A 17662-nucleotide genomic window follows, 5' to 3' on the forward strand; every position below is an offset into this window, starting at 1 on the left:
GTTTGGACAAGGAAGGAGCATTGAGGCACAGGGGCGGCAATGTACAGTGATGAGAGAAGGTGTTTTCTCTGTGTCACTGAAGGGTAATGTGTTGTGTCTAAAGTCTCTTCTGCTTGGTGGGAGAGAGTTTTCAACAGATGAGTTTCTACATCTTGTGCAGAGCCTTCGAAGACCTTGTGCCTGCACCAAAGTCCTGCCCAGGGAGGAAGTAGTGTGTAGTACCAGGTCTGGACAGAGTCATGCATAGTTAGCTATCACCACCACAGACACAAAGCATCCACAACAAAGAGTGTACTGTGCAATCCAGGAGGAATGGCAAGACCATCAGCCCCAAAACCTGCTTGTAGCAAAGCAATAGCACAGCAAGTTGCTCCCTTTGCCCCCGCAGTGTGGCGGATAGTGAGATGGACACTGCTCAGCACAAACTCCCCAAGCAAGCAACATTCTGCAGCCCAACAAGCTTTTCAACATAGGAGCCAAAGGTCGAGGCAAGATCAGCTATTCTACAAGAGCCATTAGTATATCTTTTTACCTCCAATACCATCAATGATCTCCTCTCCTGCTGCTGCAATACCATGAGGACCTTACTAAGTGAGTCGCATCAAGTGCCTGGGCTTAGCCTGAGACCAACTAGGGCTGTTCGTGCCATTTTTTCCTTGGGGTACTTCAAGTATTGCTTGGGCTATGGTGCTGGGATCCATAAACTGGCAGGAGGGAGAGTCTAGAGAGATGGCTGAAAATAAGGACAACTCCAGAGATGTTGTGGGAGCCAGAGAGCAGTGCATGGATAGAAAGGTAGTGGAAAGAAAGCGGAAGTAAAATGGAGAGAGCTGAGAAAGCAAATCAGAAAGAGAGAAGTAACAGACCAAGGATGACAAAGAGAAAAGAGGTAGAGTGGAATACGGATAGACAGTTTTATTACATCAGGCGGATATATCCCGCTGTCACAAACTCTTGTTACACATTCTCCTGAGAAGCACACCATTAAATCCATACCCTTGGAGTCATACTCCTGAGCACTCACCTGAAAACACTGAAGTACTGCCAATGAGGGCTCAGGGGTGGAAGATGGCAAACCTCCAACCCATGAGCCCTCATTGCAGCTGAAGCAGGTTGAGCCTACCAAGATGTACCACCATTCTGGGTGAAGGACTCAATGATGAAGCATGCCACAAATAAACCATGAAGTAGAGTGTCTTTAAAAACCTAAGAAGAATTTCCTTCAGCAGGGTTTTTGGTCTGTGTAGAGGCATTCCTCACCATCCGTTTAGATTAGGGCACCTTATCTTGTTTTGATGAATGCATTTATTGATTGGGAGGTAATAAGGCCCTCTTCGAAAATTTCTCAGTTCGTTGTTTTTGCTCAAATTATTCCTGGAACTGGAGCCTAAATCATATCTATGTAATCAATGTTAATGCAGCCACTGACATAATATCACTCTCATTGAAGCTAAAGGTAAAAACTTTCTGGTTTGGTAAGTGCTCACTCTCTGGTTCTGACATACTTTTAGGTTGCCTTTTCTTCAAGCTATATTATAACAAACATTGAGACCTTAAGGCCTTTGCCAGGTGACCCTGACATTCCAGAAGCATATCCAACCTTTCTTTCCCCAGAATTAACCCAGCACCAGTGAATTTGGAGTAATGGAGGAGGGTGAGCTCAAGCCAAAGATCATGATACATTCCAAGATGGCAGAACATGAATGCATGTGTGGTGGCTCACTATCAGTCATCTTAGATTGATTTTTCACATTAAAATAGAATAAAAAGCATTCCAAGATGACCAACTGTACATGAGCAGACCCATATGTCTCTATCCACCCATAGAGGGCTGAGTACAGTTCAGCTTGGTTCTCCCTTTAATAGGAGACCTCCTGCACTAATGGTTGCCAGTTGTGTTTTTTCTTAGTTGAAACCTGTAAACATTTGTCTCTGTGGATGCCAAGGTAGCGTTCACCCCTTTGAATAAGCCACAGTTCCTCTGCTAGGGTTAAGTGAACTCTGAGTTATATATTACACGTAAGTCAGTTCAGATTCACTTGGGAGGAAAAAGCCTAGCATATCCACATATGTTTTGACAGAAAATCTGCAGCCACGGCCAGCAACATCTGAGCCATTACTTACTATAATGATACTCTCATGGATACTTTGATGGGTACCTGGGTCGAGAACTGCTCTTGGCAGTGGTAGCTGTCCACCTTCCGAGGTCAGGAGTTGCTGTATTCCCATACCTCAAAGACTGGCTACTGAATTCAGGCATGCCGCAGTCGGTCGCAGACCAGTTCCAGATGACAGCGGATCTTCTGGCATTATTGGGTTTCACCATGAATGAGTTAAAATCTTACCTGATTCCCTCTCAGAGGCTCAGATTCATTGGGCCAAACCTGGACACAATGGAGTTCAAGGCTTTCCCTCCACAGCAATCAATCCAGGACATTCATGCTATGATTCCAATGTATCAGACTGGGTCCAGGATTCAGGTGAGGGTGGCTCTGAGGTTTCTTGGCCATTGTATTCTCCCAGTCAACCACGCCAGGTGGCACATGTGAGCCCTATAGTGCAACTTGAAGTCCCAATGGGTTCATCATCAGACCATCTTTCAGATACCATTCAGATCTCGGAGGAGGCACCTCAAGATCTGCAGAGGAGGCTGATCAACCACAGATCTTTCTGTGACAGGCCATTTTCCCTTCCCCACTGGGAGATAACAGTGATGATTGATGCATCACTGCTCTGTTGGTGGAATCACCTGGGGCCAGTGGAGATCAGATGACCCTGGTCTCCAGTTGCGGGACACCTGCAAATCAATTTATTGGAGCTGTGGGCCAGTTGTCTGGCCTTGAAGGCCTTCCTGCTTTTCATAAAGGGGGCTAGTGCAGGTTTTCCACACTACTGCTGTGTGATACTATAATAAGCTGTGTGGAGTGGGGTCTTGTGCCCTGTGCAAGGAGGCTTTGCATTTCTGCAGGTGGCTGGAGGTCCCGGGCATCTTTCTGGTTGTCAACCACTCCGCTGTGTCCCTGAGCACCACAGCAGATGAATTGAGCGCAAGTCATCTGGCAGATCACCAGTATTGCCTACATCCTGAGGTGGTGCAGGGTGTCCTCCACCAGTGGGGTGATCCCTTCCAAGATAGTTTCACCACTGTTCTGAACACACAGTGTCAGCAATATTGCACATTGGAGTTTTTGCAAGAAAACTTGTTTGGAGCACCATTCCTGCTGGATTGCAACAAAGGGCTTCTACATGCCTTCCCTCCACTTCCTCTCCTGTTAAGAGTTCTGAAGAAGATCAACAATGACCGTGCCCGAATCATCTTGGTGGACCCCGTATTGGGCAAGGAGAGTGTGGTACCCTGATCTCCTGAACATGAGCATTTGTCATCCTATCAGAGTATGGCTTTGTGAGATTCTCCTGTCTCATCAAAAGGGCAGGATGCATCACCCAAATCTACACAATTTACAGCTGCACATGTGGTGTTTGAGTGGCAGCAGTTGACTGCAATCAGTTTGCTGCCTGAGGTGGTGGAAGTCATCCTGACCAGCAGACACCCCTCCGCCAAAATCCATTTATGCCAGGACACTGAGCTAAATTTGTAACCTGGTGCGGGACAAAGATCCTTACAGGCAAAGGCATCAGATGTCTTTTTATTGTTTTGTCTGTAGCCTTGCAAGGCTTTGCAGTGAGCATTGTAAAACCTTGTCAGTCCTTTGGTGCTGAGGACTCAGGCATTCTTCTTACCAAAAGTCATGACCCCATACTACTTTGGGCAATCCATCACTCTACCAGTGTTCTTTGCTCCCCTCACCCCTTGAAAGAGGAGGAGAGGCTCCATTAGTTGGACCCCAAAAGAACTTTAAACTTTTTCACAGATCAGATCTAGTATCATTGAGTGGCCAATCAGGTTTTTGTGGGGTTCTCTGGAGCAAAGCGAGGGAAATTGTGCACAAGAGGACGTTGTAAAGTTGAATATTAATTCTGAATTAAGCTCTGTTATGCACTGGCCAAGAAGTAGCCCCTGGAAGGTCTGAGGACCTGTTCCACCAGAGTTATGGCTGCTATCACTGCATTAATGAAAGGAGTGCCTGTCCTTGATATTTGCCATGCTGTCACGGGTGGTGGAGCATATATTTATGAAGTACTTTTGCTTTGTCTGGTGAGAAGGTCACTTATCACTCAGGTCTGCAATTGTAACATGAAAAGTCATGCATTAAGTTTCCATCGGAAGAAGTACTTACCTTCGTAACACTTTTTCTGGTGGATACCCTGTCTGATTGCATATGCATCGCTGCCCCTCCACCAAACTGTTCTGTGTAGTGGCCTCTTTATAACATTTAAAAAGATCCTAAGGTAGTGCTCAGCACACTGTAATCAACAATTGTTCCTGCTCCACATCTACAGGTGCAGAAAAGGAAAAGACAAGAAAATGATGACAGTACACAGGGGTGGTACTTATATGCAGCTCTGCTCCATCACTTCTGGTGAGGTAAGGAGCCAATGCAGAGCCACATAATGGCACTTAGTGGCACGTGGGAGCACTGCTACAAAAAAATCTCCAGATCCAGCCTGGTACCTTGGGATTATTCCAAGGTGAAGAATATCTAATTGGACATGAAAAACATTACCACAGGTTAGTAACTTGTTCCTTTGGTACCAGGGAAGGCTCTGACACCTTACCACCAATGATTGTGAACTTGCTTCATCTCTGACCCTCATGTGTGGAACCCTGTCTGTATCTCTCTACTTAAAATAGGTGTCTTGAGGACATCTTAACTCTTCCCAGGCTGTGGAACTAACTAATGTAGCTAGAGGAGGTCACCTTGATTCTTCTCCAAGTGGAAATATCGTTCACAGATCAGGTGGTTTTGGAGACATTGACATTTGAACTTTGTGATTACCATAATGCTGAGTACTCTGCAGCTTACTTCCGGCCACTCCAGTCCCATTGTGGGTAACACCAGGCTCCTTGGATGACCCACAAGTGCAAAACTGTGGTGGCAGCAAGTGGTCACAGCCACCCTAAAATGCTGCTTGCATCACTTGCACAGTGACAAGACTCTTGGTCAGTAGATTTTTGTTTCCAATAAACTTAAACCAAAGTTTTTGCTTATCGGAGTCTTTAATATCATGCAGCCTAGCTACACATAGAACCTAGTCACCTGTAGCAGGACATGGTCTTTTGAGGGCCACCTGTAGGGCTTCGGGCCCACCAAGGAGTCAGAATCACCTGCCAGTGTGTACCTTTGGATGCACTATCCTTACTCTATTCACTCTATCTGTGGCAGAAAGGACTAACCTTTAGTATGGATCCAATAGGAATGATACAATCTTATATCACTCACCATAACCACTTCTGACCACATACAGCATGAATGCGAGACAAATAATAGAAGTGGGGAAAGGGGAATGAGGTAAGAAAAACCATGAAAAGACTACCATGTCCACTGGGTACAGACAACTGAAAGTTGGAATGTGGACATCTAAATGTAAATGCAAACAAATAAGTATTTATTCATTTTTTATAATCATCCTGCATCTAACTTTAACAGTGAAAGGATAAACTTTTAGAACATCTCCGTGTAACCAACTCTCTGTACAGAATTTTCAAACCTGCAATACAAGAGGTTTTAAGTATGAAAAGCTAACTCATCCCCCTCTCTAATAGTAAGAAAACCTCTGATTTCATACATGTCGGCATTCTAGAATCATTTGGCTGTTTTTTGGTAAGCATTTGCATAACTGGTAAGTAATTAAATAATTGTTAATGCTCCTAAAATCTTTATTCTGATGACACATACGTCACATATAAAACATCACTCATACCTTAGTGCACATTATTATTTATAAATAACTATACAAATAGTGCCATGACAATAATTCTTTTTGATGGCCCCCTTAACTTCAATAGGGTTTTGTTAGTCCTAGCTGGAGCAACATAGCTGCTCGATTGTCTAACAAAGATGATGGGACTGGTGAAGAAAATTATACCTTGTAACTCAAGAGGATCACCACCATCTGCAAACATTATGAAAGTCTAGGATTTCTGGAACTTGTAGTTTACAGAAAAGACACCAATGCATGGTGTGCTCTTCAGAAGCGTGAAGCCTTATGGCAAGTGGCTTCAAAGATGCACAAGCACCGCCAGCTTTACTTTACCTCTTGTTACCCTGGCGCATGAAGGTTTTGAGCACCGCACCCAGCAAAACATATTCGTGATACGCTTCCCGACACTTTGAATATCATACAGTTTTGACATTTTTACATACCTACAGCATCTCAAAGAGCTATTCAGAGTAGATCATGTTAGCGTAATGTAAAACGGCTGATCAAGCAAATAATTAATCACAAGGATGTCACATTGATCAAATGAGCAAGGGTGCACACGGACCATGTTGTCCTCACCGTAGGGTACAATGTTGAATCCCAAAGTATGTTTTTTTTTTGATGCAGCAACTTGATGCATTCACGTGGCTCGAATAGACCTAGATAATTGCTTCAAAAGAGAGGGATGTGCTGAGCGTATGTAGTAGATTTCATAGTCTAGTCAAACTTTTTTACTCAGTTCTTAATACAGTTTACAATACACTGATCTTGTGTTTTGATTCAGTGGGGAGAGGGAAAGGCAGTAGTGGTCAGAGGACAGCGGATGCAATGTCCACTTGCTCACTTAAAGTGGCCAAACTGCAATAAGTGATTAACCTATTTTTTCCAGTTGTTCACTACCATCAGCATCCCACACTCAGATACAAACACACACGTTGGCCTTAATAAGTCACCCACTTACTCTGACGCTGACACCTGAGTTCCCCATCCCTTTGCAGCCCCAGATCCTCTCATCCAAAAAGAGAACGTTGTAAAGACGAATTCTCTCAGTAAGAGAATGGGGATTGTGTGTGTGAAGAGTCATATGTGGTCATATTTCTGCAGACGTTTAAAAGTGCAGGTTGGGCTGGCCTACATAAACAACTCCCAGGGTAGTATGTCGAAACAATGAGTGTTTCAACCACCCATGCCTGAACAACGAGGTCAGAACAACGACCTCGTTGTTACCACTAATGCCTTTACCACGAATGCCTTAACAACGATTTTTCGTTGTAAAGGCATTCCTGGTAAAGGCATTAGTGTTCAGCATGCATGGTTCCAGCATGCGCACCCCCTAGCCCCCACCCCTAAAAATTACCACGACCCCCCCACCACCAAAATTACCACAACCCCAAACCCCCTCCCCTAAAACCTAAAGCACCCCAACCCCCCACCCCACCCCTAAAACCTAAACCCTGACCCCCCCTCCCCACCCCTAAACCTTAATCACCCGAGCCCCCACCCCACCCCCAAAAACTAAAAATACCCCAACTCCCCACCCCGCCCATAAAACCTAAACCCTGACCCCCCTCCCCACCCCTAAACCTTAATCACCCGAGCCCCCACCCCACCCCCAAAAACTAAAAATACCCCAACTCCCCACCCCGCCCATAAAACCTAAAGCACCCCAACCCCCCACCCTACCCCTAAAACCTAAACCCTGGCCCCCACCCCTAAACCTTAATCACCTGAGCCCCCACCCCCCAAAAACTAAAAATACCCCGACTCCCCACCCCGCCCCTAAAACCTAAAGCACCCCAACCCCCCACCCTACCCATAAAACCTAAACCCTAACCCCCCTTCCCCGCCCCTAAACCTTACTCACCCCGAGCCCCCACCCCACCCCCAAAAAAACAGCCCCAGTCCCAGCCCAACTTACCTCCTCCTTGATCGCGTCGACTCCCTTCTTCTGTGCCTTAACCACGCATGTACGTGGTTCACACATGCGTGGTTAAGGCCCTGAACAAGGAAGTCGTGGAAAATGAAAGCGTTGTTTCGCTTTTGTTTTCCACAACTTCGTTGTTCAGGACTCGTTGTTCGGGATGCTTCCCAATGCCTTACTTGTGATCATACAGCAAAACGAATTTACATCAATAATGAGTAATTTAATATTATAGCTAACATTCAATATATCACTCATATGAATTAATGCAGATTGCTATGCTGTTGACTAGGCCATGATGTCTTTAAGTGGCTGTTGACTATCAATTCAAGAGCTTGGGCATTTTTAAACCTGTACTCAAAAGGGAGTGTGGCTAATGGCCACTCTGTTGACAACCCCACAGTGTTTCATAAGTTGGACTTTTTATTTCCATCAGACTGCACTACAAATGTGGGGTTGCATGCATGTGTCTACAAGAAGGGATGGAGTCCTGCTTACTGGGATCTCTGTGGAAGTAACCCCAAGATAGGGGGTCAATAACATGAGCAGACCTTTCTGGTATCTGTTTATCTGTGTTCTCTATCAATTTAATGCATCTTGTTACTGCTGCCCAGTTGCACCTCCTCCTTGCGATTTTCAGTGTAGCCCAGTACTGTTAATTCTGGGTTGGATCCAGAAAGCTACAATGGAACAGAGCAGAGGCCTTTGTGTTCCAACATGGGGGTATGACTGTGAGTTCTAGAACATCATTCTGTAGCCTGCAAGATGATATCCATTTACAAAGGAAGGGAGGACAAAGCCACTTGCTCACATGTGAAACAAAGATGCTGCTGGTCCATCTTCATTGCAGGTGGAGGAGTAACAGCCCTAGAAACATCAGCTCATTGGCTGGAACCAGTATGTTTGTATGGTAAGACATCACAAGCACAGAGTGTTGTCTGATTGCTCCTATTGGCATGGATTCTCTGATACCAAGAAGGTTATGGGATTCTTTATCATCCACGGACTGACAACTCCGAAAGAAAGATGCACTTGCATTTAGTTACTTCCCTCTAAGTGTTCTAGTGTAGCACAAAACCAGGGTGGCTGGTTGGCCTTCTACGAGCTGCCACATTAGCATGTAGGTTGGTGTATATAGGTGCACTCTGGTCTTCTTGCAAGCTCAGTGCACCCACAGAGGAAGACTCGACCATTAGAAGGACAAAATATGTCTGCCCTCCTTGAGAGCTTGGAACAAGCCCTAGGATGGAAATAGAATCTTCAGAGGCTAGATTAAGGAGGTAAACTACCACAAGGGTGGCGAACTACCAGAACACACTACCAAGACAAGAATTGGGTGTCACTGCTGCTGTACAGTTCTAACCAAGGGCAACTGCATTACTGCCGAGATTGTACCTCTAACCCTCTCGCCGCCCCTTCACTCCGACTGAGAAGAGCTCAAAAAGCATCTGAATGAACATCTAACTTTACCATGGTTTGCCCAATCCCTGTTGCATTTAGACCCTCTACTGTGTGTGCACTGAGGTCCTCCTGTTGAAACTCCGCTGAGACAAGACATTTGTTGTGCGTTATTCAAGCGATGAATGTATCTATGTTCCTATATCTTCATCATCCTCCAATAGCAAGTCTTAACCGCTCGACCTGTTCATCCCTGAAAGTTCAAGCCCAACTGAGATCATCTTGGCATTTCAAGTAGCTGCACGGTGGTACCCCGCGCCTGAGGTCTCAATGTAACAGACAACGCAAGCATTGCCAAGTAACAATAAGCCTCCAGTGCCATGGAAAAATGACCAGACGCAGGTGGAGCGTATACATTACAGGGGGCAGATATAATTACCCAGTCCTACATTTCTAACTATCATTAACAATAGGCCTTCTAGAATTTTGCTTTGTTTAATGACGTCTCCTTGGGTTTTGAGGTCTATGGTGACATCATTTCCTTTAACTTCAATAGGTTTGATGTCTCTGAACGCTCTAAACTGCAATATCCCAGCTGGAAACCGAAAACATTTGTGCACTGATGTATAACAAATTAATGTGTTTTTACATATTTATAGAAACGCTAGACACAATTGTTTCAAAAAATGACAATTTTAATATCTCTTCCTTCCATTTTTCATTTTATATTATAATTAGCAACTCATTTACACGTTAAGTATACTGTACAAATCTATTACAATAGATTCTAAAAAGAACAACACCTCCAGTTCCAGAATTCTGCCCCGAAGCAATTAACTTTAAGCAACATGAATCAGAGTTGCAGTTTTACAGGATAAAGAATGTTCTACCTCCTTAGTACGGATTTCCTGAAGGTTACACATAGAGACGTTGCAAAGAAGACAAATGGAATTCTGCTAAAATGTTTCCAGATGTATTTGCGCAAAAGGTCTGGCTCTGTTCCCTTGACTTTTTTGTGGGTGCGAACCACAGGTCGTAGAGGACCTTTCACCAAGACTAAATTTAGCCACTCAGAATTAACTTCACATAAATCAGTAAAATTTTTGTTGAGGCACTTGAATGAAAAAACAACACTAATAACCTTGGTAGTTATAAGACGCTATTACAAAACACTTGGGAGCCCGATTCACAAAGGCACTCCGCACTTGTGACGAGGCCCTACAGTCGTGGCAGGGGTCCCACACTCGTGGTGAGACCTCCATACTGCAGTTACTTATTGCTGAGGCCTCACAAATATTGCAGCCCCCCTACCACCACGGGTGTGGTGGCCTTTTGTGAATCGGCCCCTTGGGGCCCGGAGGTCCCAATGTGCACTAGCAAATCCTGTGATTATCAAAATCACAGACTGTGCGGTCCAAAAAGGCAAGCCCCAGTGTGCTAAAGGTACGCTGCCAGTGGAAAATATTTTTTCAACAAACGGTGTGCACTTTGCAACTCATCAAAACATAGAATGAGGCCTGACAGTCACCTCCTCCTTCTGCACTGCAATGACACTATGGTTTGCAAACACAGTTACAATTGCAAATCACTGATTGTATACTGACTCCAAAACGGGATGGCATTCTTTCGCAAAATGGAAGCTCTCTGTGGGGGAGAGTTTCCAGGTTGTCAATGTAAGCTGCAGGAACTTTGGGGAGTGGGGGGTGTCAACCACACTGTGGTCCAAGAGTCCCTGCAAGCTCTTAATCAATGTCTTTCAAAGAATACACATGTTGTGTTTTTCATTGCAGCCTCGGTCCCTTCTAGGGATAGAAGCTGAAATAAAAAAGTAAGCATTCTGCAGATGGTAAGTTGGAGGTCTGCTCTCCTCTATTGCCCTTGATCCCTGCACTCTTAGCCTAAAAAAAAAGTCCAGCCTCATTAATATTAATGGACGAAGAGTCTGCAGCTCCCTCTGATGTCACATCTAATTTGCGCTGCGATGAAGTAGTTAGTGCATTCATTGCAGGAGAAAATGAAGGTCGGGTCTCAAAGCAGTCAGGGCCTGATTCACAAAAGAAAATGTACAGGTTTGTGTAAGTTTACGTTTTTTCATTATCCACAAAACTGAATTTTAGAAGTAAGTTTACAAGTGCGGAGGCTCCGCAGTCGGGGAAAAGGACTACACACGTCAAAATAAAGGACTGGCCTCTATCTTTTTTTGTGCGGAGTCCTTTGTCCTGACTGCAGTTTCTGCACTTAGGGCCCCGTGAAGAGCTAGACGCAGTCCAGTCTTTTCACATGAGCTCTCGGGCCAGAAGTTGACAGCCTTAGGCAGGATAGGCTGTCGAGTTAGGCAGGGGAGGGTGCTTGGGAGGGTACAAAGGGGGGTGGGGTCGGGAGGATCGGCCTCTTCGACACCAGCAAGTCACGCTGCACAGAGGTTGGCCACCAGCCCCCCTACATGTAAGAAGGAGAGATGGATGGGTCTGGTGTGAGAGCAGACGACAAAGGATGGGGGGGCTCCATTGCCAGTTTTAGGGCAGGTTGCTCGGTGTGGGCTGCAGATGGGGGAGGGTGGAGAGTCAGATGCAGGCTTGTCCAGCCTTCCAGGGGGGAAAAAGAAGCAGGTGAAGGATAACAGACTGGGGGCAGTCTGAGTCAGGCAAGGGATAAAAGGAAAAAGGGGGATGTGCGGGAATGGAAGTGGAATTTGGGTGAGGGAAGGATAAGTGGAGGACTGAAATGAGAATGGAAGAAAGGGAGTTACAAGGTTAAAAATAAATGTTGTTATTTAAGTTCTGGTTACATTGATGTGTTATGTTATTTAGCAAGCCTGTCCTGATAAATGGCCTTTACACTAAATAAGGGTGTCGGAGTCTATGTCCCGAGTAAACTTACTTTTCGAATGCAGTTTTGTGAACCAATGGCATAACGAAGGCCCGCAGCCCTCGCAGTGCTGGGGAACGGTGGGGGGAGTGAGCTCCAGGGGACCCCCTCAGCACAGTACCAGGGCCTGAGAGCTTCTAAATAGGTCTGGAGGGGGGCCCCTCCATGTACTTTGCAGAAGCCCCCCCCTGACGTTTTGTAACACATTTTTGTCAATACTGATAAAACGTAAGCTTACACCAGCGTGTAAGTTTACCGTTGTGAATCAGGCCCTTCTCTGGGTAAAAACACCAATTTGTTTGCAACCCAACTTTAGGAATATTGAACTCATCATGCCCCAACATACAGCTGGCTTGATATGGTTGACTGGCTTCCTCTAGGTGTCCCATTCCCACAACCGAATAGAAGTCACAAGGTGGCATTATGGATTCCCTACAGATGGCCACTTTCTTGGTAGGGGCATGGCTTTTGAATAAAGCACACAGGTGTCTAAACATAAAAACTTTACAATGATACAGGCAGTGCTTTAAATGGGCAGGTACTGTCCAGTACTGTGTACCTGCATTTTTTTTTAATATGAAAGGGAGAGTACCTGCACTTCTCAGCACTCCTGCAATACAGGTAATGGAAGAGTATCGGCCCTTCTCAGGAGCAAAGAGGAATTCAAGGAGGGAGTACCTGCACTTCTATATTTCCATTTAAAGCACTGGACACAGCAGGGATGCTGGACGATGGGATTCTGGAAGCCCTTTTGCCTTGACGAGTTGTTTAGCTGAAGGGAATGACTTGTGCAACACCACGCCTTAGTGATAATCTGTGTGGTATTGCAGCAGGCAGCCCCTTCACTTCCACTTCTGGACGGGCCTAGATGATTTCTATTGCACTTTGGGCCCACACTGCCTTTGAACGTCTGTAAAGTCTTTGTATCCATCCTGCCAGGCTCACCTACCTGAGTAGTACCATCCTTGCTACTCCGCGCCCTAGAACCTCTGATTGCTGCAGGGGTAGATTGGATTATTGGTTCAACTGACCATGTATATATAACAAGAAATGCAAAATCTTCTACGGCTAGCAGCCTGACATTTTTTTGTTGGCATCATCATAACATAGACCACAAAGTGCTTGTTACATACAGTTTAAATGTAGTGCTTAAAAATATTTGCCTTGACAAAACTAGCTTTAGCCCAAAAGCTTTGTAGCCAAAACGGACGACATATAGCAGGTAAAAACGCAACATTAGCAAATGTATACATCACACGTATCTGATGAAAGAGCTTTGTGATTTTCAAATCCTTCATAATTTACATTGCAGTGGACTATACTGTAAAGAAGAATCACACACTACTGACAGTAAAATGTGAGAACATTATCTTGATTTCCTCTGGTTAAAAGAACTGGAGCTCGCAGGTCTTGTGACAGCGTTTCAAGCCAAGCCATATACAACGAACTTGGGCATTTATCCTTTCTCCCAACTGGCATGGTTCTAAAATAAGGAAACAGACTGGTTATAACTAAGACAAACATGCTATACTGAACTCAGTGTATGTTAACCAGTTTATTCTTGCTCTTCCTAATATCACAAAAATTAAACAACGTAGCTGCACATCTAAGTCTAAGAAATATGTATTGTACGTGCAATGTACATCCTGTCTTTAATTAATCTTCTTAATAATCTGTACAACCACATGTCCTTTGTCACATTACAGTTTCTTTGTTTTGCTCAAGCATTATTACTTTGGTTTATCTGATTTTTTAAATATACCAATTATCATCTCCCACAAGTTGTTATTGATTGGGTTACCACCTTCCTTGCCAGTGACATGCAATCCACATGCAAAACTCCCTTTATCACTTGAAGCCCTTTTAGCTATGTAACATCATACGGAGCATAGTGATAAACTGGTTTCATCACTGTTGAAATTATGAGCAAACTACAGCTGAATGTGTTATGTTTTACACGGGCACCGATTATATCCCTGCTCTTACAGTTGTTAACTCTCTAAAATAATGCTACAGGTCCTCAGTGGTCAACGCAGGTCCCTTTTAAAGAAAGAGCAACTTTTTCATGCATCCTATGTCTGCCTGTACCTCACCTTCAGATCCCTTTGCCAATGCTTGTGCTAATACTCAAATCTGCCCACTAGCCAAACCACCCCCTGTAGCTTTAGTATGAACACTGGCCATCTGTCTTTAGACACTGACTCATTCTTCCCACTCACTAGCCCAGCACTGTCTTACTAGCCCCAAAACTCCACTGGCACAACCCCATGCCCATTCCAAATCATGTCCTACCTCTTCCAAATGCAATGACCTTTCCATCTTTAGATCTGATTGAAATAAAACGATCAATGAGCCCTCCAAAACCGTGTTCTCCAAATCAAGGACTTGGATACTCTGCAATGGATGTATTGCCTGGGACTGTCAACCTTCATCGCAATCACAGATTTTTGTTACCACTGATATAATCTAATCAATTATATGTAAAGGTTTTAAACGCAAATAAAAAATAAATAACATTAAAAAACATTCAACTTGTTGATGGGTATTCACAGGTAAGCTAAATGAATCATCAAATCAAATCATGATTAGATAAATTACGAGCTAGTCTTTAATACTTGCATTTTCGGTTATATGTTCTTAGACAAATCTGCCTTTAACTTCTAGATGCCTCTGCCGAGCTGTGCAACTGTTTGGTCATATGCCAGTAAAGACAACACTATTTTTGTGTTTCATTTGTGACAGGCTGTCAGATTCAAGATCACCAGTTTAAGCATTCTCAATTTCTAGAGTGTCTTGCTACAGGCCCATTGCCACAGGGCTCACGTTTCTGAAGAGGAAACGTTTGGTGGATCACTACACCAGAAAATATTATTTTTCCTCTGGTCATGCTGTCTTGGGTCACTGGCACACAGCAGGTGCCAAGAAGCAGGTGTCTATCCTGGCTTCGGTCAGGCTGGCCAATCGGGCATACTTTTCACAAGTGCCTTGGTGATGACAATGAGGATAAAATGAGGAGACTGGTCGGCACACTTCAGAAATTCTGCAGCTCCAACAATGATGGCAAAGAACTCCAATATGCAGAAGTTTTGACACTGAACATTCTTAGACGTGGCAAAAAGATCCAGCTAGGGATCTACCCTCTGTTGGAAGATGCCCTGTGCTAGCTAAGGGTGCAACCGCCATTAATGATCCACCAGGTGTTGCCAGCTGAGCTTGTTCAGCCTGGAGTTTAACGATCCTACCAGGTGGATCACAATCAGGGAAATGCCCTAATGCTCCAGCCAACTCCAGAGGCACAGTGCCTGTTGCAACAAGACCCAGGGCACCATTCTGCTATGCATTTTGAAGTAGCACAGTGCAGTGGTGTTGTCCATGAGAACCTGCACCAGCCTTTTGCTGATGGACAGCAGAAGGTCTTTAATTCCAGGGGTGTGACCCACAGCTCCAACAAATGTATGTGAAGCAACGCTTCTGCCAGAGGCTAGAGCCCTCTGGCCTCTACCTCTCCCAGCTTGCCTCCCCACCCCAGCAGTGAAAAACCGTAAACTCTGGATGGGAATGGCAGAGGGGTCTGCATCTGGTCAGGTTGCAATCCAGCAGCCATCACTGAAGATCTTTTGCAGTACAATGCATGGATCATATATACTAGGATCCCTTGGTGCTGAGTCCACTGAGACTTAATATCCCACTGCAGAGCCTGCATACACAAACCTGTTTTTAGAAATTGGGGACTCTAGTTAGCAGACTAAATAGGGATCACAATCCTAGTCAGGGTAAGTCACACACAATCCAAATTATCCTGTGCCCACCCTCTGGTAGCTTGGCACTGAGCAGTCAGGCTTAACTTAGAAGGGAATGTGTACAGTATTTGTGCAATAAATCATGCAAAAACACAGTGAGAACACCACAAAAAGACACCACACTGGTTTGGAAAAATATAAGATGTTTATCTTAGTAAATTAAGGTCAAAACAATCAAGATTTGATAATCACAAGTTGAAATATCACTTTTGTAATGATAAAGAGTCTAAAGTTTTTAAAAGCAACAATTGTCTCTTGCAAGCACAAAGTACCTGGTGTCCATCAAAATTACACGCACAAAGACCGCAGAGGAGGAGATTTGTGGAAAAAGGTAGGTATGCGTCAGATTTCCAGGCGCACACAGACGGTGTGTCGATTCTATTCCATGTGGCAAGGGCTTGCGTCGAATTCCGGCACCCAGGCTTGAATCCTCTTTGCAATGCAGGGTCTTTTGACACCCAGGGACGATGTGTGGAAATCCTGGGCGTGCTGGATGAAGTCACAGGTGCTCCGTCGATCCAGTGGGCGAAGCGTTGGAGTTTCTGTCGCACGGCAGGCGCTGCATCGATTCTTCACGCAGGAAGTTGGGCTGTGTCGTTCCAGCTCGCGATTTGTCAAGCCAGTGGGCTGTGCGTCAAAGTTCAGGTCGCAACGCTGGCACTGCGTCAATCTCCACTCTGCGATCTGGGCTGCATCGTTCCGGTTCAGCAATGCAGCATTAGGGTGGTCACCCCCAACTTTTTGACTGCCTCTGTACACTTTTTGGCACTGTTTTTGCTGGTTTTAGGACTCTGCGCACTTTACCACTGCTAACCAGTGTAGTGCAGTGCACCTGTGAAGTGGACAAGCAGGATGCATGAGATCAACAGACCAAGAAGTCTCAGGGCTGCTCTCATTGGGATCCAGGTCTAAGACAAAAATATTAAGATCATAGCCGGAATTTCCTGGACTCATTGCAATGGAATAAAGGATCTGAACTGTGCTGTATCAAGAACAGTTCCTACACAAGGAAGTTTCTGCGAAAGTCAGGTGTGACTTCCACTCATTAACCAAGAACCTCAGTGATATCACAAGGTTAGCTGTCATCTGGAGGTGGTCTATGGCTGACTATGGCGAGCCCGGGTTCAACAACCAGTTGTTGAGGTAGGGGAAAACTGCTATCCCCAGTTGGGAGACAACTACAGCCATTACTTTTGCAAAGACACAAGGGACGCAGGTAAGACTTAAGCGGAGCATGACAAATTGAAAGTTCTCCTGGTTGACCTTGATCTACAGGTAACATCTGTGGGACTGCAGGACGGGCACATGAAAGAATGCATCCTGCAGGTCCAAGGCTAATGCTAACATTCAGTCACACAGTCTAGGCCAGACAGAATCTGGGCAAGTGTGAACATTTTAAATTTGTCCTTCTGGAGGGAGGCATGCAGAGGGTGAATATCTAAAATTGCATGAAGGCCATCATCCTTTTTTGTCATGAGGGAATAGCAAGAGTTAAAACCTGTCCCCCTCTACAAGGCAGACACCCTCTTGATGGCCTCTTTGGACAGTAGGGCACGCACCTCTTCCAGAAAAATCCATAGGTGCTCCTCTGAGAGTCATTCTGATTTGGGTGAAAGCTGTTGTGGGTCTTAAAGAAACAGGAGGGCATAGGCGTGCTGGACGAAATGGAGGTCCCATCTGTCTGATGTGATGGACTGCCACCCTTGGAGGGTGCTTGTGGGCTACTAAGCGCAAACTAAAGTGAACTGGAGGCTGATGCCACAGGAAGGCGGACTGGGAAGATCATTGCCTATGACCTGCATGTTGTCTACCAAATTCCCATCATTGGCAATGAAAGAGCTGAGGTGACTGC

The 17662-nt window shown here is 45.1% G+C and overlaps 1 protein-coding gene across 1 annotated transcript in view; it reads right to left on the reverse strand.

Moving 5' to 3' along the window:
• Positions 1 to 9838: 9838 nt before the first annotated feature.
• The window catches only part of SLC12A3 (solute carrier family 12 member 3), a 251049-nt gene continuing 243225 nt past the window's right edge, over positions 9839 to 17662 (reverse strand). The window contains exon 26 of the mRNA XM_069215813.1: positions 9839 to 13493. Within this exon, the coding sequence (XP_069071914.1) occupies positions 13352 to 13493 (142 nt within the window). The 3' untranslated portion in view covers positions 9839 to 13351. The remainder of the gene's footprint in view (positions 13494 to 17662) is intronic.

The sequence above is a fragment of the Pleurodeles waltl genome, chromosome 12, assembly GCF_031143425.1.
Source record: "Pleurodeles waltl isolate 20211129_DDA chromosome 12, aPleWal1.hap1.20221129, whole genome shotgun sequence".
Taxonomy (NCBI): Eukaryota; Metazoa; Chordata; class Amphibia; order Caudata; family Salamandridae; genus Pleurodeles; species Pleurodeles waltl.